General features: G+C 36.2%; 1 protein-coding gene across 26 annotated transcripts in view; it reads left to right on the top strand.

Moving 5' to 3' along the window:
• Positions 1-17,907, top strand: part of AFDN (afadin, adherens junction formation factor) — a 113,991-nt gene that overhangs the window by 57,632 nt on the left and 38,452 nt on the right. For 17 of the 26 annotated variants that reach the window (XR_009969091.1, XM_062641814.1, XM_062641813.1 and 14 more), the window contains 9 exons: positions 2,410-2,471; positions 3,372-3,577; positions 7,170-7,190; positions 7,935-8,080; positions 10,308-10,402; positions 12,369-12,634; positions 13,136-13,279; positions 13,776-13,974; positions 15,339-15,442. Coding sequence is in view for 25 of the 26 variants with exons in the window: in XM_062641814.1 (XP_062497798.1) it covers positions 2,410-2,471; positions 3,372-3,577; positions 7,170-7,190; positions 7,935-8,080; positions 10,308-10,402; positions 12,369-12,634; positions 13,136-13,279; positions 13,776-13,974; positions 15,339-15,442 (1,243 nt within the window). In the remaining variant the exon portion in view is untranslated. The remainder of the gene's footprint in view (positions 1-2,409; positions 2,472-3,371; positions 3,578-7,169; positions 7,191-7,934; positions 8,081-10,307; positions 10,403-12,368; positions 12,635-13,135; positions 13,280-13,775; positions 13,975-15,338; positions 15,443-17,907) is intronic. The other 9 variants (XM_062641818.1, XM_062641823.1, XM_062641816.1 and 6 more) reach the window with 1 other exon arrangement.

Here is a 17,907-nt window from a genome sequence, read left to right as displayed (position 1 = left end):
ACAATTTTTTTAAAATATTAGCATTGCTTCAAAAATTGTCTCTATTTTCTGTCATAAATGGAGAAGACCTGGTGGGATACATCCAAAGATGCTGGTAGTTGGCTGACATCACTGCAACCACACAGGGAGAGAATATATTTTATTTTTTTTAATGCATTTTATCATAGACAATCTGAGAGAATCCAGAAATACCTCGAGAATGTTACTGTTTTTAGCGCAATTTAGAAGTGTAATATTACCTGACACTATAGAGAAGAGGCAACCCCTAATCAATATTTTATGGCCTTGCTAGACATATCCTAACCAGACTTTCAGACTGGTTTAGCTCAGAGAATTTCATCGCTACAGAGAGGATTTTTCTATAAAAGCAATATCAAAAGACAACATATATTTAAAATGCACGGATTAACAAAGCAGGTTGAGTGGGTGCTATCATATTGGAAGCACAGAGAGAATTATTTTATCTAAATTTCCAATTTGCAAAGCTGATTTAGAGAGTATTTCTTTTGTGTGTGATTAGGAAAGGCAGAAAATGGCATATTAATTAAAGGAAACACTTAACCAAGGTAGCTGAAATAATTGACTTACTGCATCTGTTCTTAGAGTATTAATTTACTGGCAAACTAACTTTTTTTTTTTAAGAAGTCTTACCTCTTTCTACTTCATATTAATTTTTCTCTTAAAGCCAATTTTCGAAATTCTCTAAGCAATTACACTAATCCATACCACGTTTCATCTCTTCATGCTGCTTTCTCTTCCACTGGAGGGAAGACTGAGAATCCTGTTCCTGTGTGCTGAAAGGGATCACTATCTTTTTGTTCAAAAGAGAAGGAGATAAATCATCAGCTGAAATTTGTACTGGTTCACCAACCAGTTATTTCTTTGTCTGTTACAATTCCTGTAGGGAGAGATTAAGAATTTCTCTGGAGTTGTCACTGTAGTTCTGTTTAGATAATGCTGTGTGAATATTAGTTATTCTTCACTGAAAGTAATTAAGTTCTTTGTGAAGATGATGCACTTTTGACAGCATGCAGGTGGTGAGAAATTAGTTAATCTTAAATTTATAGCAATAAAACCTGAGGAAATGCTACAGTTTACACACCAGCTGAGTGTTCTTCGTAGAGTGCTGTCATTTTTGAAATATAACCAAACTGGCAGAAATTAACGCATGCATTGCAGTACTGTGCTGCTCCTTCCCTTTCAGCTCCCAAAACTTCATTTTGCTGAGTGCTGTTTATAATAAAGCATTACCTGGATGGCTTAACTGAGATCTCTGTTGGTTTAATTTTTTGCAAGTTTAAAAAACAAACAAAAAAACAACCAAAAAACAACCAAAATAACCCAAACAAACAAAACCAATAATAAAAAAACTCAACAACCCACAACACCAAACCCCAAAGGTACTTTTAGTTTTTTGATTAAATCTATTAAAATTTAATTTTAGATTTTCTGACATTAGCCTTCAAAGTTATCTTGCGGATTTTTACTATAGGAGGTAGTTGAATAAAGGCTTTTGGTGTCCTGTCTTTGCCTCCTGGAATAACTTGTAATTCTCAGGAGAATGAGGCTTACATAATTGTATTACATGCCTTTTTTATCAAAGTTGCTGGGGGAAGTAGAAAGCTCTACCTATTGTGTTACATGTGATTAAAAATGACTGTTGCATGCAGAAGATACTGAGCTTTTACATGTTTCCTAAAAATAGGTGCCTAACTACAGAGAACAGTTCTGTTAATGATTTTTCTTAAGGGAGTAATGAAATATGTGCTTAACGTTTTGCAGATGCCATAAAAATCAATTTTCTGTTCATTTTTCTCCTTTGTGAATTCTCTGATAGGTAGTGATAAGCAAGAGTGCTGCAGTCAGTTTAAGTCAGGGCATAGTTCTCGGGGTCATGGAATGACTGCTGTTTCTTAATAGCATAGCAACAGACAAGTGAGGGCAGAGGCTAGATTTTATCTGCTCATCAGAAGAAAGGTAAAATAAATTGACTAAGTTCTCATCAATTTAGGGCTCTTGCTATTAAAGATGGGAAAGAGTATTTGTTGTAACCAAGCTGATGTTTCAGGTGAAGCTTCATTCACTTTCTTTCATGCATCCATGAGTAATTTGTTACTTGAATCCTGTCAATGGCAGATGGCAAACTGATCCTATCAGTCTGCCATACAGTGCAGAGGAGGATGTTCATTAATATCACAGACTCCACAGTTGAAGAGTCTGTATTTTGATCTGTTGTGTTGCAGGCAAATCTAGCTTGAATGATTCTAGAGGAAAGGTAACAAAAGGATAATTTTGGGGAAGGCTATTGTGTCAGCGTTTGGAACCAGTGTATTTAGAGAAATCTGTCATTTTACAGTGAAATTGATATCACCCATGTGGATTGTTTCAGTTTTTGTCATCTTTCTTTAGATCTCAGGATACCCATGGACCAGAACTGATACTGCCTGCCAGTATTGAATTCAGGGAAAGCTGTGAGTAAATTGTGAAGTTACAAAGCTAACCTGTTAACATGTTTTTCTGTAGTGTAGTATTTCATTCAGTTTGAAAACTTAAGGATAACAAACATTGAAAAGAATAATGATTGAATAGATGATAGCTAATCCAGCAATGTAATTTATTTTGTTGGGGAGGGTGAACAGACATTTTGGATATTGAGGCAAGTTCATGCATATCTAATTCTAATTGTATTTCAACTCTTTTATCTTCAGATACAAATTTAACTGTGAAAAAATTGTTAGTCCCACCTTTCTACATGGAATTCATTGTCTTCTATACAGTTCTCCATGGCTTGGATAATAGATTGCATCTTGGTCAAAAATCCACTTTATATAAAATCTGATTTGGTTTAAATTTTCATTTAGTGTTCTGTTTTTTGTTGTTTTTTTGGTTTGGTTTTTTTTTTCGTTATCTTGGTCTCCAGGTTTTTAAAGTCTCAGATCTAGTAGAAAAATACCATACTAAAGATTGTCCAGAATTCAAATATTTGAAACAAAATAGATTTGTGAGCAAGCAAAGACATTTTTTAATTAGTATAAAATTCCCTTTAATAGGGGAGCTTTGTAGGAAGGGAATGGACAAGAGAAATCTTCCGTTTTCCTGTTCCCCTTGAAGATGCAAATTTTTAGCAAAGAGATAGGAAGTAGTACAGAAATGTTTCGTGATGATCAGATTTTTTAACTTTATATAGGAATGTGTTAGTGTGCCTAAGTAACTGTAGTACACAGTAGAAAATATATAGAGTTCAAATTCCTGTGAATTGCCCCTCCCCCCCAAGAATTCCTCTATTCCCCCAAGTTATAGAATTGTTCTGTTTCATTTTCTTTCTGTCTTTGACTTTATGACATGCAGGGTTTTTTTCTCTTTCTCTACAGCTGAAGATGCCTTTTTATCTGCCATTATAAATTACACAAATAGCTCGACAGTTCATTTTAAGCTGTCACCTACATATGTTTTATATATGACATGTCGGTATGTATTGTCAAGCCAGTACAGACCTGATATCACTCCTGCTGAGCGTACTCATAAAGTCATTGCAATAGTCAACAAGATGGTGAACATGATGGAAGGAGTTATACAGGTGAGTTTCTCTGCAAAAACATGTAAAGGGATTTAAATACATGTTGTAGGTTATCTGATGAAAACCTTAGTCTTTTTCTTAGTGTTTAACCGACTTTTGTTGAGAGTCAGACCAATACCTGTATTGATTGCCCATGTGAAAGGTTTGCTTTTGTGTCAATGGATGATGTCAGTGATAAGAAGCCCTCTCTTGAGTAGTGTGTGAGGTTAGGGACAATCTGCTCTGAAGATACATTATCTGACAGGAAGTTACTCTTCTGTTCTGTAGAAGGTAAGAGCCCTTGTAAAACAAGTTGGGTGGCTTATTAAAGAATATTGTACAGTTAGCAGTTATTTTTACTGATTGATGCTTGAAGTGAACATATTAAAAAGAAACATGACTTTAATTTTGATCCTGTTACTTTTACAACTTCTGTAACCACAAAAATGGTAATAAACAATGGTAATAAACTGTACTTTTTGCACCAAGCTAAACCAATTACCCTGTAAAGAGAAACATAAGTTCTCAGATGTTCCAGCGTCTTATATGTAGTCTGATGCTATTGCTGTCACATGTGTAAGACTTCTACAGAAGCACAGGGGGAGTTCAGTTTTGTCTGGGAATGCACATAAGATCCACTGGGTTGTCTGTGAAATTAAGACAATAACCTTGCAGTGTGTAACTTGATGAACTGTAATGGTCACTTCCTGAAAAAGGGGTGCTAGTGCAGGTATCCTCACTAATTAATTATTGTAACTTCTTTGTCTGCAGATTTTTCTAAGAGGAAAAATCAAAATATATTTCTATATTTACTTAAGACACATGCATATATTGCAGAAATGCTGCCATGGTAGCCCGTACAGAGAAAGGACCCGGTTGTGCTAGGAACCGAACAAGCATAACAAGACACATCAGTCCTGCTTTAGAGAATTTACGATCCAAGTATTACTCACCAGGTTGATTAGGGAAGAAGAGGAATGTAAACAAATGACAGTGGCATCAAAGTCACAGCAGACCACGACTGTTCACCTTTTATTCAGGTTTTGGAAAGATTTAGTGGAGTTTTCAGCAGGGAAAATGTTACAATTAGACAGCTTTGTATCAGTTATAACAGGCTCCCACTTTTCCCAAGAAAGAGTGGGAGAAGATGCAAGTGAAGGTGCTTTAAGAAAACAAATACTAGTCTTTCATGTACATTCTGAAGCTGATGAGAGGCTGAAAGGTGTCTTCCATCTGAAGAACTACTGGATTGCTTTGAGGTGGATGGATACTTGACAAAATCAAAATGGTATCAAAAGTTAAATATTCAGATTCCGCTATTAAAAAAATAAATCTGGCTGTGGAAGAGGGAGTTTGTTAAAGTCAGAGATTAGACTGTGGCAGTAGTGGAGAAGATGAAATGCAAAGAGCCTGAATATAAACGATGTAATTGGGAGAATGGAAATTAAACAGTGAAAGGGTAGGCGTCAAATCTGAAATTGACAGGGCTTAATCAGTCACTCAGTTTATATAACTAATATAAACCAGTAACAATAACCCCTAAAAGACTTGGGGTGACAAAGATGGGAACAGTGAGAAAGCAAAGATAAAGTGCTGCATTCTTTATGTTAAACTAAAATGGATAAGCATGAAACAGAGAGAAAAAAGATTGTCTTGTGAAAACATTCATTTACAGCACCCAGAAGGGCTTCCCAAGTCAAGTCCAGCTTTGTGGTTGTTGCAAGCAAGTATATTTTATATAATCTTGCTAATAGCATTCCCAGGCTGTTAAAAACAAGTTGTTTTTCTGGACTGTCCTTTGTGAAAGGCTGCTTTACATTACTGCAACTCTGTAGTTTGAATCTAATCTCCAACCTATAACTTAAGGAAGTGGTAGCTGTATTTGTGGTTTGTGAAAGATGTTACCTAGTTGCAAGAAATGAACTAAGGAGAGTTTGAGGTTGAAGAAAATTGGAAGGAGGTTCTTTCAGATGTCATGCTGAAGAAACAGGAGGAGAGGGGGAAAGCAACAAATTTGATAAAAGAGTGGAACTTCAGTGAATTTGAAGGTTAGCGGGCTGGAGACAAATGCTTTGGTTCTAAAGCTTGACCAGGAAAAAAAATTCATTAGCTTGGACTTGTCTTAGTAGAGTATAAATAGTGCTAGGTAAATTAAGTCAAATTACTTCATCTGAGCTGTAGAATGAGTGGTTACATTGATGGCTGTCAAAGTTAAATTGCCACCCTAGTCCTCACTGTATAACAGCAGATTTGTGTCTTGACTGCAAAGCATACCTGCACTGAAAAGGGTCTGAAAGGTGTGAAAGACAAAGGGAGGCAAGCGGAGACAAAAGTAGGGGGAAGGTGCACAACTTAATGCTGTACTGTGGGAGTAAAATAAATTTAGTTCCTAATTTTGCTTGCCTAGATTATAAAGAGACTTTCTGAAGTTACTCAAGAGGTACTTGCTGATAAATCTGTGACTTTCAGTAGTCTTTGCATTAGTGTATGCAAATATCATAGAATACTTCATATGAGATAGGGATAAAATTGGAGAGATCTGTGAGAAGGGTCAGTGCTTTCAGTGAAAATCTAGGGATGGAAACTTCATCATACAAAAAAGCCTTTTTTAATCCTGATTTTTATTTTTCCCTTCACCCCCTCCACCTTCAAATAATTCTGATCCTCTGAAAATTTTAATGTGTCGATTGAAGGAGCATCTCCTTTTGTTCTCTGACTGCACATCTTCAGTCAGTTCAAGACCCTGTAGTTGGAAAGGGAAAAGAAACAAAAGCAATGGCAATTTGGTTTGGTTTTTGAGCTCTAACTAAAATTCTAATAGTAACAGCAAACACACCTCAAATTATTGCTTCTGTCTTGGGTTCAGCAGTGAGCTTCTGTGTTGCTGGTGAGGGAGAGTGGTCTGAGTAGAAAGCCAAAATGAATTAAGTAAGAGCTCAGTTTCAAGTAATCAGCCAGATATATATGGTGATTAGGTGTTGGTTTTGTTTGGTTTTATGTTTTTGATTACACAGTATAACTTTTGTACCAGCATTTAAGAAGCTTAGTGTGGTATTTCATTTGACTCTTTTGTTGTTTTTTTAATTCAAATATCACATATTAAATCTGTCCTAGGTGTGTTATGTTTCCCATTTGTTTTGTTTTGGTTTTTTTTTTGGTGTTTTTTTTTTTTTTTCTGGTGGGGGATTTTCTGTCCACCTTTGTGTGTTTGTACACTGTCTTCATTGCAGCAGTGTGGACAAATAGATCCCTGGATCTGCCACTTGGATGTCTAGTTACCCCATTGTCCACAAACAATACTGTGGGGTTTCTGTGGCACACTGAGCTAATAACCACCTATTCTGGGATGTCAACTAGTACAGGGCATTCCTGGAATTAAATGTAACATGTGGGCACTTCAGTTCTTAGCTGTTGTGCTACTAGTCCTGTTAAAGTAATTAATTTTTTAAAAGGGGCTCAGTTGCATCGTAGCTACTGATTAATGCATCTGTGTGTAACTGTGAACATAAGTGTTGTACCTTCATATTTAGTGTTTGATTTCTAAAGCTATCATGATTGTTCACAAGTTTCTTTCTTCTATTCTGTTTGATTTCCTTCGTCCGTTTTACTCCAGGAGGTAGACCAGGTTGATCAGGTAGGATATATTGCTGGGAACTGATCCTAGCTATGTTGGCTTAGCTCAGTTTCTCATGCTGCTTCCATATCAAAAAAAACAATACTCAAACAGCTGGACTTGAACAGTTCATAACACTCATTCAGCAACTGGAACATGCAGTACTAAAATCCTTTTTTGACTTTGCAACTTTTACGGCATTCCATAATTTCTGCTTAACGCACTTCAGTGTGGATATGAAATGACCAAAGTTCTTTTTTCTTCCCTTTATTTTCTTTTTTTGTTGTTTGTGGTTCCTATTCTTTGGATTTCATCTGAGGTTGCCTGGCCTGGCATTTGTGGTCGGGAGATGGTGAGATAGATCAGTACTTGATACTGAATCACCTGGTATCAAAGCCAGTGAGCGCAGTATCAGAGTGGCAGTGGGCAGTAGTGAATATGCGCTTAACAGTGCACAGATTACCAGATACTGCATTCCACTAAACTCTTAGCACTTTGTAACTAGGTGCTTATGCAGTGACTTTATTGATGTGGCTATTGGCAATTTAACAGAATTTCGTATGTTCGTGGATGTGTTAAAATTGGACTTAATCAGTCACAACAATTGCTATATTGCATATAAACATTTTGCAAATATCTGGTATCTGGGATATGTTTGGTGAAATGGGCAAAGGTACTGGTCTATCTTTTGGAGCCTTTATAAGCTGCCATGCTTTATCAGAATACCATTTCCCTGTATTATTTCTTGTTTCTTTCTACTTACAGAAACAGAAGAATATTGCTGGGGCACTTGCCTTTTGGATGGCAAATGCATCTGAATTACTGAATTTCATAAAGCAAGACAGAGATCTTAGCCGAATTACTGTTGATGCACAAGATGTTTTAGCACACTTGGTTCAAATGGCATTCAAGTAAGGCTATCAAACATTTGTTTCACTTAACACATTCTGTGTTTCTTTGGGTTTTAGAATAACTTCACATCTCTGCCAAATTTTAGGTATAGCAATAATGTCTTTTGTATGTTATTAAATATCTGAGAGGAGGACTTCTGAAAGAGGCCAGACTTCCTTCTTCAGACATACTTTGCTTTATGAGAATGGATCACTGGGCTACGCAAGGAGTTTCACCTGTTAGCTGTTCTTATGCTAGTTGAGGCTGCAGTGAAAATTAAGGGAAATGTTATTTAAGTGTAGTTTGTGTTGATTGCTTTCTTTTAATTATTTTTTTTTTTTTATGGAGATGTGAGGAAAAGTTACCTTTCCTGTTAATATGTAAATACATAGGCTTAAATATTATGGGCTTCTAATGAACCTTGTGCACTTTAAGGGCTACTAATTATAAATCCACTTTCATAATTTGCACAAATAGCAATTTGCACAGTGATTATTTTTTTTGCAATTTTTTCCTTAAAAACATAAGGGCAGGTTTTAGCTTGAGTTAAAATCAACCTGTGCTCATCAGCTCAGGCAGTTACAATACTTATTAAAAGAAAAATTGAATGAAGCATCCAATGGAAAGGGAAGTCCAGTGAGGAAAAGGGTCCTCAAAGAAAGATGACATGTAGAGAGCACAGCACTAAGCAACAAAAAGGGCTTATTTTTTTGTTCATATTTAGATTATTTTTTTTCCCAAGTGACAATTGAACAAGTATTTCTCAGCAAATTTGTGTCTCTGAAACTAATGTATAGAGAAGTCACAGTATATCTTGGGTTACTTATACCCACCCTTTCCCCACTCTCCAGGATGTCTTTTTTTAAATACAGTCTTTTCATACGTCTCTAAGAATATAATCTTATACCATGACAGGCTTGGGAGACTTAAACATGGTTTGTTTAGTTTTTTAAGGGGGGCTGTATTGCTCTGAAGAGCAATGTGCAGTATGTGAAACCTTATCATTGCTTTCTGAAATTCCGAAAGGTTTCAGAGAGGCACCAAACCAGTTTGTATGTACTCCCACAGACTTCCCCGCCTCTCTTGGTGAATTATGGGCAGATAGGGTATAGCAGGTAGCTATTTTGACAGGTCTTTCCACTTACATAGCACCTCTAAATTCATAAGTGTTAATGAAACTGTGCCTTTTTGCCATAGGTCAGTGTTTTAGATTTGTGTGTTGAAAAAACTCTTCGCTACTTCAATTTATTAGATAGTCACTGAAGACACAACATTGCTGAGGGTAGAAGAAAAAGTACTGTGTTTTTCCCTGTACATTATGAGCAGGCTGGATGCGGAAGTGTATTTCTGAATGTCAGCTGCATGAATTCTCCCCTGAGTACACTAAACATGAGAGAGTCCAAATGGATGTATTAAACTTTTGAAGAACTATGGAATACATATTTAGAAGGCAAATAAAAACGCAAAACAGAAGCATGAAAGGATTCTGCTGTGAAAATGTTATTTAATGGTAACAGCTGGCATACAAGAATTGGTTGAAAATGTCATGGCTTTTGTTTTCTAGTGGAAGATATTTCATTAAAAATGTTACCAGTGAAACAGAAGGGGGAGTTGTAGAAAGCCATGAAAAATTTCGTGTTAATGTTATTACAGTTTGATTTCCTTTTAGTTTCAGTGCTCAACAGTAAATGTATAAATGAATTATCAAAAATGCTGTTAAAATATTTATTAGAATACTAAACCAGGCCTTTCGTTTCACTCTTAAGGTTAAGAGAAATACAAGAAACAAAATTGCCTACAGAAACTAATAGGACTATTTCAGGTTCTGTGCACTGGTTAAGAATAGGAAATTTTCAATTTTGTAAGTATTACTCTTGGTAGATTTTAAAATGGAGAAAAGTGTATTTCTGTTTTTAAAAAAAATTCCCAATCTTGCAGAATCAAAGTATGGCCTGGTAGCATCTCTTTTTGTAGCGTATGACCTTAGCTTACAAATGTGCTTGCGATACTGCATTCACTTTGTTTGCTCCCTGACTACATTTTTCCAGCCTTTTTAGGAAAGGTAAGGGAGAACTGGTCTCCCTGGCTTTTTAAAAAGTATTACTTGGTTCCCTGTAGTCACATACCAGACACTGCAGTTTCAGGCTTCTTGTAACTTAATAATTTCTTTTCTTCAGAAACATTCATAGCAAGCACATAAAGAATTTTAAAATGTCTTTTTTTTTTTTTTTTAACTCTTCCTTCCAGGTACTTGGTTCATTGTCTGCAATCAGAGCTTAATAACTACATGCCAGCATTCATCGATGATCCAGAGGAGAATAATCCTCAGAGGCCTAAAATAGGTTAGACTGCTTGATCTTTCCTTGTTTATCTTCTAAATGAAAAAAAAAAAGAAAAATAATTTGATTTTTTTTCTTAACAGTGATATGACATTTTAAAGTTTTCCTAACCCCTGTTCAGATAAGTTTTGTATGGATAAGAAAGGACAGAAGTAGCATTCAGATGATGTCTGTTGAGTTTAAAAATCATGGAATAACATAGTGTGGAGGGTAACATCTGCATGTCATGTGGTGCAGCATCTTGCTCAAGGCAGGTGCAACTGGATCAGGTTGTTCAGAGTATTACCCAGTTTACTTTTGAATCTCCACTGATGGATGAAGCTGCCACAACATCTCTTAGTAACCTGTTCCAACGTTAGACTACCCCTCATGGAGAAAATAGCTATATATACATGGAATACCTCATGTTCCAACTTTTGTGTTGGTTTCAGCGGTTTCACTGTAAGGATGCTATGGGAGAATCTGATAAAGTACTTCCCAAGTACTAAGGTTAATCTGACTGGCCTTGTAGATTCCTGCCAAGGATCCTTGCCACAATATTTTAAATATGGTGCTGCTTCATAGCAGTGTCAGCCTTCCTGGGTTGTCCCTGTCCATGACAGCACTCTGGTCATGTGTGCTATCCCACTATATCTGTAATCCCAACTCAGCAACAGTGATCAGACTTCTAATGCCCCTTGCTGTTTTCCGTGCTGAACGCATTCATGCACAGGCCCCTGAGGCAGGACCCCATGTTGTTCTTTTCATGGGGAAAGTGTGAAAGCCTTTTTTGTAGCCTGATGACTAAAGAAGAAAATGGAAAATGTAAAAAATACTCAAGTTTGGAGGGATTAACTGGGGATAAAATGTTAGAAAAAGTTAATAAAATAGTGACATTCTGAATAATTGAAGTAAAGATGATCTGCAGAGCTATTACGTACGGTCATTCTGTTCAACTGTGAAGAGTATTTATACAAAATTCATATGTAATTCCTGGTCTTTTGAATATTAAACTTTCTGCACTTGGTTTTCCCTGTGCTGAACACTGAAGGAAGAATATAAAGATGTACTCTTTAAGTTTTTTAATGCCCTGTACCGTAAAAGAGAGTACATTCTGGTACACAGATGCTGAAAAAGTAGCAAACTGATATTGGAATAAAGGCAGATGACTGTTATTTCAGACATTTATGAACTGCTTTATATATTTCTGTCTTGCAACATACAGATAATGCTTTTCAAGTTAGAATCCTGTGTTTCAATTCTAAAGAAATTACTTTGGTGTTCTCTTGAAGAGAGATTTCAGATAGAAGTATTGACTTAAATATTCCACTTCCACCAGGAAGCATATAAAGATGTTTGCTCTTGGTGAAATTAATAAGAAGTCACTATTGCTTCAAATACAATATCACAGTGAACTAATGGGCAAAAGGAAATGACGTTTTAAAAACCCTTAATGTGTAAACAGAAGGTACGTTCTGCAGCTCAAGTTTCTGCTGAAATTTTTGAGTATTGTTTGATACTCAAATGGATTCAGCATTTATGAGACTGCAGTTGGAGCACTGCATCCAGTTTTAGACTCCCCAGCACAAGCTGGAGCTATGGAATAGTTGTGGTGTGCATTTTAAACTGTAGAATATAAAGTTTTTCACTTGTTATTAAAAATAGCAGAAAAATGAGTTTACCCAAGTGAGGACGTAAGTGTCAGATACAACCAGTGAAGTACTTGCATACTAAATAGTTCTCCAGAAGAGTTTTCTTTGATATCAGCAGTTAAGAAATATATTTCAGCTGTCAGTTTAATGTTGCTCAGTCTTGAAAACCACAGACCAATAAATTTATTTCTGAAAGTCTTTATAACTTAAATACATGTAGGTTCCACCTAGCATTCACCAGCCTGTTGTGGGTGTCTTTGTATTATGTTTTTTACGGCCTGCACCAGTTGTACATTGCAGTCTATGAATGCGGTTTACTTTTCATTCTATCTCTGTAGATGATGTGCTGCATACATTGACTGGAGCTATGTCTCTGTTGCGACGATGTAGAGTGAATGCTGCTCTGACCATACAGCTCTTCTCCCAGTTGTTTCACTTCATCAACATGTGGCTTTTTAACAGATTAGTTACTGCACCAGATTCAGGGTTATGTTCACATTACTGGGGAGCTATTGTTCGTCAACAGTTGGGCCACATTGAAGCCTGGGCAGAAAAACAGGGTTTAGAATTGGCTGCTGATTGCCACCTGAGCAGAATAGTGCAGGTGAGTATGTGAATTGCTGATTGAACACTTCTCACATGATTGTATATTCAGAGAGAGCATTTGTATATTCTGTGTCTCCAGAGAATAGCATGAGGACAAGTGTAGTTTGTGTGTAACATTTGTAACATTGAGATAGCATGCAAAGACATAAAATATGCTTTCAGCATCATAAATATTTAAGTTGCAAGTGAAATTAATAGTGATTTTAGCCAACATGCTGTTCCATTTGTTTATATGATTGAGGGATAATTCTGTTGACAGGGACAAGAAGAATAGGTGAAAATTTGATATGCCTCATTTAGGATAGGTTTCCTATTAATTTGCCTTTTATGTACAGGAGGTGTATTTAGTGGTCGTTTGGGGGATATTTATGTAGCTTTTGTTAACAAATCTGGCTTCTTGATTTGTCCTACCTCTTACCTAAAGAACATTCAGAAACAAGGCTTAGGATTTCATTCTGGTTTGGATTTGTCTCTTATGACTATTTTTCCTTCTCCCCAGGCAACCACATTGCTTACTATGGACAAATATTCACATGCAGATGTTCCAAATATTAACAGTACTTGCTTTAAGCTGAATTCTCTGCAGCTACAAGCTTTGTTGCAGAATTATCACTGTGCTCCAGATGAACCACTCATCCCAACAGTAAGTCTCTTCTGTCACTTACTGTGCTGTTTTTAACATACCTGAGCCATTGGCCTTCTGTGGATATATGTGTCATGGTGGAGCTGCAAGTCCTGGTTTACACAGGTTGTCAGTTTCTTTTCTTTTTATTTAGACTTAACAGAAGTCTATATGCATTCAACAGAATGTCAGAACTTTAAAGCTGCTGTGATTCCACCTCTGCACATGCATGTTCTCTGTTACATATTTTTAAATATAGTTCTCATATTCAGTAAAAAACGCACCACAGATTTCGGAAATGTTCAAGTAAATGCTTCTGTTATATTCTCTACATAATTTGTGATTTAATCTAATAAAGCAATATGGTGTACTGACTATACATAGTGGAGCTAAAGAAGTTTTATATCTGATAATTTATTATCAGAATTCCTTTTTCTTGCAGTCTTACTATTTTCTTAATGTTAGGGTTTCAAAATTATCCCTTAATAGTAACGATGTCTTTCTGCCTTCTGTCCAGGAATTGATAGAGAACGTAGTAACTGTTGCAGAAAATACAGCTGATGAACTTGCTCGCAGTGATGGCCGAGAAGTCCAACTGGAAGAGGATCCTGACTTACAGCTGCCTTTTCTTTTACCAGAAGATGGCTATTCCTGTGATGTTGTCAGAAATGTTCCAAGTGGTTTACAAGAATTTTTAGATCCGCTTTGTCAGAGAGGTTAGTTCTTGTGTTGTTTTATAATTATCTCCTTTTTTTAGTGTAGTGAACACAGATTGCAAATTACATTCTAGTTAAATGTAAACCGCTTTATGTATGTATGTTTCAGTCTTTTTTATACTGTGTTCTTCAATTGCTTATTTTTGCAACCCATAGGAAGTATGCAGGATTTTGAATTTCCTACCCTTTTTCTGAGTCCCTGTAATTGAATTTCAGGGTTCTAAATAAGCAGTGCTGAGTTAACTAGTGCCTACCGAAACTTTGTTTTGCCTTTCCTCCAGAGCCTTTTTGGATTTTGGTGCTAGAGCAGCAAAAAAATCATATAAATGTAAATTTTGTAATACTGAAATACTTTCACAGTTAATGTACTTTTAAAATGAATGTGAATTAAATCGGCCACTTTTTCTACTCATCAGCTGCTTCAATATAATGTTAAAACCCCGCAGTCTTAAAATAGTTCTTTTTATGTTCATCAGAATAAGAATGTATGTTCAGTGAGTTGCAGAGGATGTAGTTTTTTTAGCCTAAAGGAGACTAGTAGAATTAAATCTTTAACTAAGTATAGTTCATTTGCCATACAAACATCTGTACAGTTATTACAAGTAAGGCCTTTGTAATGCATACTTTCAACATTTTACTTTTTACATATCTCTTAAGTTATACTGAGGGCCTGGTTTGAGTAAATTGGTGTAAACTGAATTGCTGAAAGATGTCTTCGTGAGGAGGAGAATCTCGGTTATTTTGATGGAGTGCTTTGTAATTTTAATGTGATGTGGCTAGTCACTGACGCTGATGTAGGAGTCGGTGTTGGATACCTCTCAGCTGCTGTGGCTCATTTTTTCAAAATTCTAGGAGTTACTCGATTAAGAGGGGAAAAAATATCAAACAAACCCTCCACTTTTAATTGCACAGTTGCATTAAAAAAGGTAATGAGTCCAGGTGAAGCTTCATCTCTGCCAAATTTGTGGTAAGACCACTAGAAGCAAAGTTACTTAGCAAAGCGGAAGACTTACTTGGTGCTGTCTCATAGTTCTGGTGGTTTGTATTATAAAGATGACTTGGTGTTTAATGACTTTTCTGTGCCTGTTTGGCACAAGCAATATTTTGCAGCCTAAGAGTTTTCTGTGAGCTTATAGTGTTTGTAAATACATGTTTCTCAGGCGCAATAGCTGTAGAACAGTAGGGCTTTGTAGATAACATAAAATTGCAGTGAAGCATATAATGGCATTTAAGATGCCAGATTCAGCTTACTAATGAATATGAGAAGATAAATACTGCTATTTGGAGTTTCCTTGTGGCAGTCCATTTGATTTTAATTTGTTGAGAGAATACCATGACTGTGGTGATGTTACTATCTCTTTTAGGTTTTTGTAGACTAACGCCTCACCCACGATCACCAGGCACGTGGACAATATACTTTGAAGGTGCAGACTATGAAAGTCACCTATCACATGAGAATGCTGAGCTAGTAAGTACAGATTCAGTGAACAATTTACCACTGTGTTTCATGTGATTAGCAAGAACAGGATTCATCATTAAACTTATTAAACATCAGTGATTTGGTAAATTTAAGGAACTGTTTGCAGATTTTTTTAAGTGAGTGTGTTTCTAGGCTGTTGCCTAAATTATAAAGGTTCTCACATAAGCAAACTTTGACTGTTGTGTTCCCCCACCCTGGGGCTAAACAGTGGAGTAATTGCATTTAAACACAAGCAAAAATATATATGGACATGTGTCTGTAAATAACTTGTAATATGAATGCAGCTACTGCTTTTATTTATAAACTGGCAGTTATCAACTGAATGTTTAGTATTAAGTTGTGATCTGATACTTTTTTTCTGCTAGATTTTCAGGAAAAAGTTTTGATTTTTCTTTTTCATACTTGTTAAAGGAGGGTTTCACTTCAGTGTGAGGTGGTGTTTTTTTCTGGTTTGGGTGGGGTGGGGCGATTGTTTGGTTATTTTTTTAATTTTTAGTTATTTGGGTTTGTTTCTGTGGTTTTTTTTTTTTTAATATCCAGTAGCCAAGAATCTCAGAGTTACAGAACAGCTCAGTTTTGGAAGATGGTGACTTGCTGTATAAAATAGGTAAACAGAAATAGCTTCATGCTTGTAATTAATATTTCAGTGAAATCAGGAAGGTCAACCTGAAACTAGAAATACGTTTCTAAGGCTTTCTGTGGAAAATACTTGCCCCTCACTGTTCAAAGGGACTTGAAATCTTCATTTACTCTGTTCGGAACCTGGCATTTGTGAGATGACTTCATGCAGGAGCATAAAGAACATGTTTACTTTACAGAAGATAGCATCTCCTAAATCTGTGTGACTGGTGTAGCAGAGCCCAGCGCTGAGCCACTAAGTCAGGTTCTGCAAACTTGCTATCTTGGTAAATGGGCATTTGACTGAGGAAGGTATTGCGGAGACATTCTTGACACATAATGCATCACTGTATTGGTCTGAAGAAATGCGTTTTTTAGAGCTAGAGGAAACGGAAATCATCTGATGTTATACTAGGTACTTTCTGTTCTTCATACCAAAAAGTTCTGGCCAGCCTTCCTTGTAAAGGCTTGATAAAGAAATGCAGGATGAGTGGGTGCTACTGTTTGATTCTTCCGTGGAAATGAATACCATGTAAGACTGTTCAAATAACCTGATCTAGTAATTCTTCTGTCTTTTGTATGTGTCTTAGCTGAATGTGGTAGGCTTCAGAGTTCTGAAAGTCATTAGTCTTGGTGCCTGAGCAGTGCTCTAAATCACCTCTTGGTGCAACATGCCTACATAATCTAAATACTATATAAATGTTCCATTTTATAGCTATGAGGTCAGGTTGTTTTGGTTGGGTTTTTTTTTGGTTTGGTTTGATGTGTTAAGGGTTTTTCTGTTTTGGGTTGTCTTTTCCCACACCCCAAGCCAAAACCGTTCTCTCAGTTGTGCTTCTGTTGGTAGTCTGTCGAATTGCCCACACTAGGCAGTCCTCCTCAGATTTTCATTGAAGAATTTCTTTTATTCTTAGACCGAGAGAGAAATTCAATATAGACTAACTAATAGCAAAGTTATCTTCACAGTGGCTTACCTTTTCCAGTGTGTATGGGATTTTTGTTGATTTAGTTTAATAATGTTTATATTTTAAATTAATGTAAAAACTCCTCAATAAAGTAGAAACAGATTTTGTTCTTTTGCCGTCCTTGGCACAGGAGTGCTAGAATACTCCTGGCTAAAAAAATGCTTTCTTTTCTAATGCATGAATTTAAAATTTTTTTGAATTAACTTCCTTTGCTTGTGTTTTTATTTTGTCATGGGTCTTGTGGAACTTGCAGTTAGGTTTGAATATGAATACAAGCTTGGGTGCTTTAACTTACATGCTTCACCTAATGAAGACTGGGATGGCAACTTTTTGAGTAGGGGGAACTGACAGTGTTGAAAGGTAAAAAAAAAAAATTGCTGAGCATGTTCAGGGGCTTGGGCCGCATTTGAGTTAACAGTTTTCAGAAGTGAAATCTTTTTGAACTTCCAGGATTTTAACACTTTGTTTGAAATTAGTTAGGTTCTTGATATCTTTGCAGAATTATTACCCCCCAGATGCAGCACTAAATCCTGAGCTCTGTCCATCACCCTCACCTTTCTTATAGGAGCCTGCTGAGTCTGAGCTTCAGTTTTTATTCATAGTTCCTGCAGTCTTATAGACCTGTTAATATTCAAATTATGAATCATTAATAATCTCTGCTGAATTAGAGAAGGAAGAACAATGGATAGACTTAAAAGCTTAGCAGTGTTCGTAACACAGGTGTAGTACTTGATAATATGAATCCATATTAATCAAAGGTTGGAGATACTACCTTGAAAATGGAGTATGAGACATATTATTTTTAGGATGTGAGATCTGCTGCTGTACTAACAACTTAGTTTTGATTGTAGGTGAAATACTTTGCACAGT

This window comes from Pezoporus occidentalis, unplaced genomic scaffold (assembly GCF_034315485.1).
Source record: "Pezoporus occidentalis ecotype Australia unplaced genomic scaffold, CSIRO_AGI_Poc_V1 ctg7, whole genome shotgun sequence".
NCBI classification, from domain to species: Eukaryota; Metazoa; Chordata; class Aves; order Psittaciformes; family Psittacidae; genus Pezoporus; species Pezoporus occidentalis.
The sequence above is the reverse complement of the archived record's forward strand: the minus strand, read 5'-3'. Positions and strand labels throughout refer to the sequence as shown.